The following is a 2,363-nucleotide window of genomic DNA, read 5'->3' on the forward strand; positions in this document are numbered from 1 at the left end:
GGTTGGTATTCGACTCTCGAACCTCTTTAATTTATAACATGTTATAATATATTTTTTTATTATCTATTAAACCAAAACATTTAGGTTAGTATGATGGGTCGGTATTTGATTTTACGTGTCTTTTTTAACTTAATATGTTCCATACTATATTATTAATTATCAATAACGAAATTATTTAACATTCTCAGTAAAATAAATATGTTCGACCTAATTTTTAATTAGTCATTTCACAAAATTAACTATTAAGAATTTATCATCAGTTAAATAAATTATTTATGTGATCATATTATTATATCATAATTTTATTCTCACAATAATATTAGTTTAAATTAAAATATATACGATAAAATAACAAATATTATAATCGCACGTGCATTGCACGGGTTATAAGCTAGTATTATATTAGTACTAGATGACTAGATGGTTGTTATTTTGCATGTCCCCTATTAAAAGCTTACGTACCTGCTGTTTGCTAATCTCCTCTATAAAATTCAACTAACTCAATGCTATTCGAAATTAACTCATTTCAAGATGAGCACCATGGAGTTTTTCTTCTCCTCTGCAGTAACAACATTGATTGAGAAACTCAACCTTTCCGACGTAGCGTTTTCGCTGTTTTGTCTCTTTGTTTTCAGCTCACTTGTTCAGAAACTCACTTCCAAGGGTCCAATGTTATGGCCTCTGGTCGGAATCTTTCCGACGATGATCATGCATTGTACGTGCCTTCATGAATGGATCACAAAAGCTCTGATCGATCATCGAGGCACGGTTCCGTTTAGAGGTCTTTGCGTTGGAGGAATTTGTGGTATTGTCACGGCTGATCCTGTGAAGATTGAGTACATGTTAAAGTCCAAGTTTCATAATTTTCCGAAAGGGAGATATTATAGGGAAAGATTTACTGAGTTGCTTGGACAAGGGATTTTCAATGCTGATGATCAGTCTTGGAAACATCAAAGACAGGCTGCGGCTACTGTTATGCATTCGGTACGATTCGTGGAGTATTCGACGCAGAGCATGCAGGATCTGGTGCACAAGAAGCTTCTGAAAGTGCTGGAGAATCTAGTGGAGTCCAAGGTTTGCATTGATTTACAAGAATTGTTGCTTCGGTTTACATTTGATAACATTTGTGTAGCCGCCTTTGGTGTCGATCCAGGGTGCTTGTCGATTGGATTGCCAGATGTTCCGTTTGCTAAAGCTTTCGAGGAAGCCACTGAATCCACTTTATGCAGGTTCATTGTGCCCCCATTTGTGTGGAAGACTCTAAAGTTCTTCGACTTGGGCTTCGAGAGAAGACTCAAAAATTCAGTAAAAGTTGTGCATGATTTTGCTGACAAGACTGTGCAAGAGAGGAAGGAAGAATTAGCACAAGATCAGGACATTAATTTGGATGAAAAATTCGATTTACTGTCGAGGCTTATAAACCTGGAAAAGGGAAATAAAAACGGTTATTTTTCGGATAAATTGTTGGAAGATTTTTGTATAAGTTTTATCTTAGCAGGCAGAGACACCAGCTCAGTGGGACTAGCTTGGTTTTTCTGGCTAGTTTCCACACACCCTCATGTCGAAAAAAATATTCTGCAAGAAATTCATGACATCCTCAGTCCGCGACAGCAAAACATCCAAACAGAACTCAACAGCAACATTATTTTCACAACAGACGAACTCCACAAAATGGTCTATCTACAAGCAGCATTATCCGAATCACTGCGCCTCTACCCCCCTGTCCCTTTCGATTTCAAAGAAGTTCTAGAGGACGATGTGTTTCCGGATGGCACGAGAGTAAAACGCGGTGAAAAGGTCCTCTACAGCATTTTCTCAATGGCCAGGATGGAATCCGTCTGGGGAACCGATTGTCGCGAATTCAAGCCTGAGAGATGGATCAAAGAAGGCGCATTTGTGAGCGAAAATCCGTTCAAGTATGCGGTGTTCAATGGAGGGCCGAGGCTGTGTGTTGGCAAGAAGTTCGCTTACACGCAGATGAAAATGGTGACAGCTTCAATTTTAGCAAGGTATTCAATTCAAGTTGTTGAAGGATTTGAAGTTGCACCCAAAACAACCACCACACTTTACATGAAGAATGGGTTAATGGTCAAGCTTGTACCACGAAATTAATGCGAAAAAAGTGGACTGATCAATAACTAAGAAGTGTAATAAAGGAATTAATCGCTTATTTAAATTTGTTTGTGCGTACGTTTATAGTTTGGATGTTGTAAAGTGTTGCTGTCTGTTTCTCTATATAAGAATCGTATGGTGATATAAGCAAGTTTGCATCACCTTATTTACAGTAGGTTCTTTAAGGAAAATGAATGAATGCGAAAAAAAAAGGAGCACTCAACTTGAGAAAGCATCCTTAATTTGCTTAA

General features: G+C 37.7%; 1 protein-coding gene across 1 annotated transcript; it reads left to right on the forward strand.

Annotated features, from left to right (window-relative positions):
• The first annotated feature begins 448 nt into the window (after window positions 1-448).
• On the forward strand, window positions 449-2,363 carry LOC108194253 (cytochrome P450 86B1-like). The gene has a single exon (XM_064080851.1). It carries the CDS (start codon window positions 532-534, stop codon window positions 2,110-2,112), a length of 1,581 nt encoding a protein of 526 aa, XP_063936921.1. The 5' UTR covers window positions 449-531; the 3' UTR covers window positions 2,113-2,363.

This window comes from Daucus carota, chromosome 7 (genome assembly GCF_001625215.2).
Source record: "Daucus carota subsp. sativus chromosome 7, DH1 v3.0, whole genome shotgun sequence".
Classification (NCBI taxonomy): Eukaryota; Viridiplantae; Streptophyta; class Magnoliopsida; order Apiales; family Apiaceae; genus Daucus; species Daucus carota.

Coding starts and splice junctions, on each gene's coding strand:
- LOC108194253 (XM_064080851.1), top strand. CDS start 532: ATGAGCACCATGGAGTTTTTCTTCTCCTCTGCAGTAACAACATTGATT.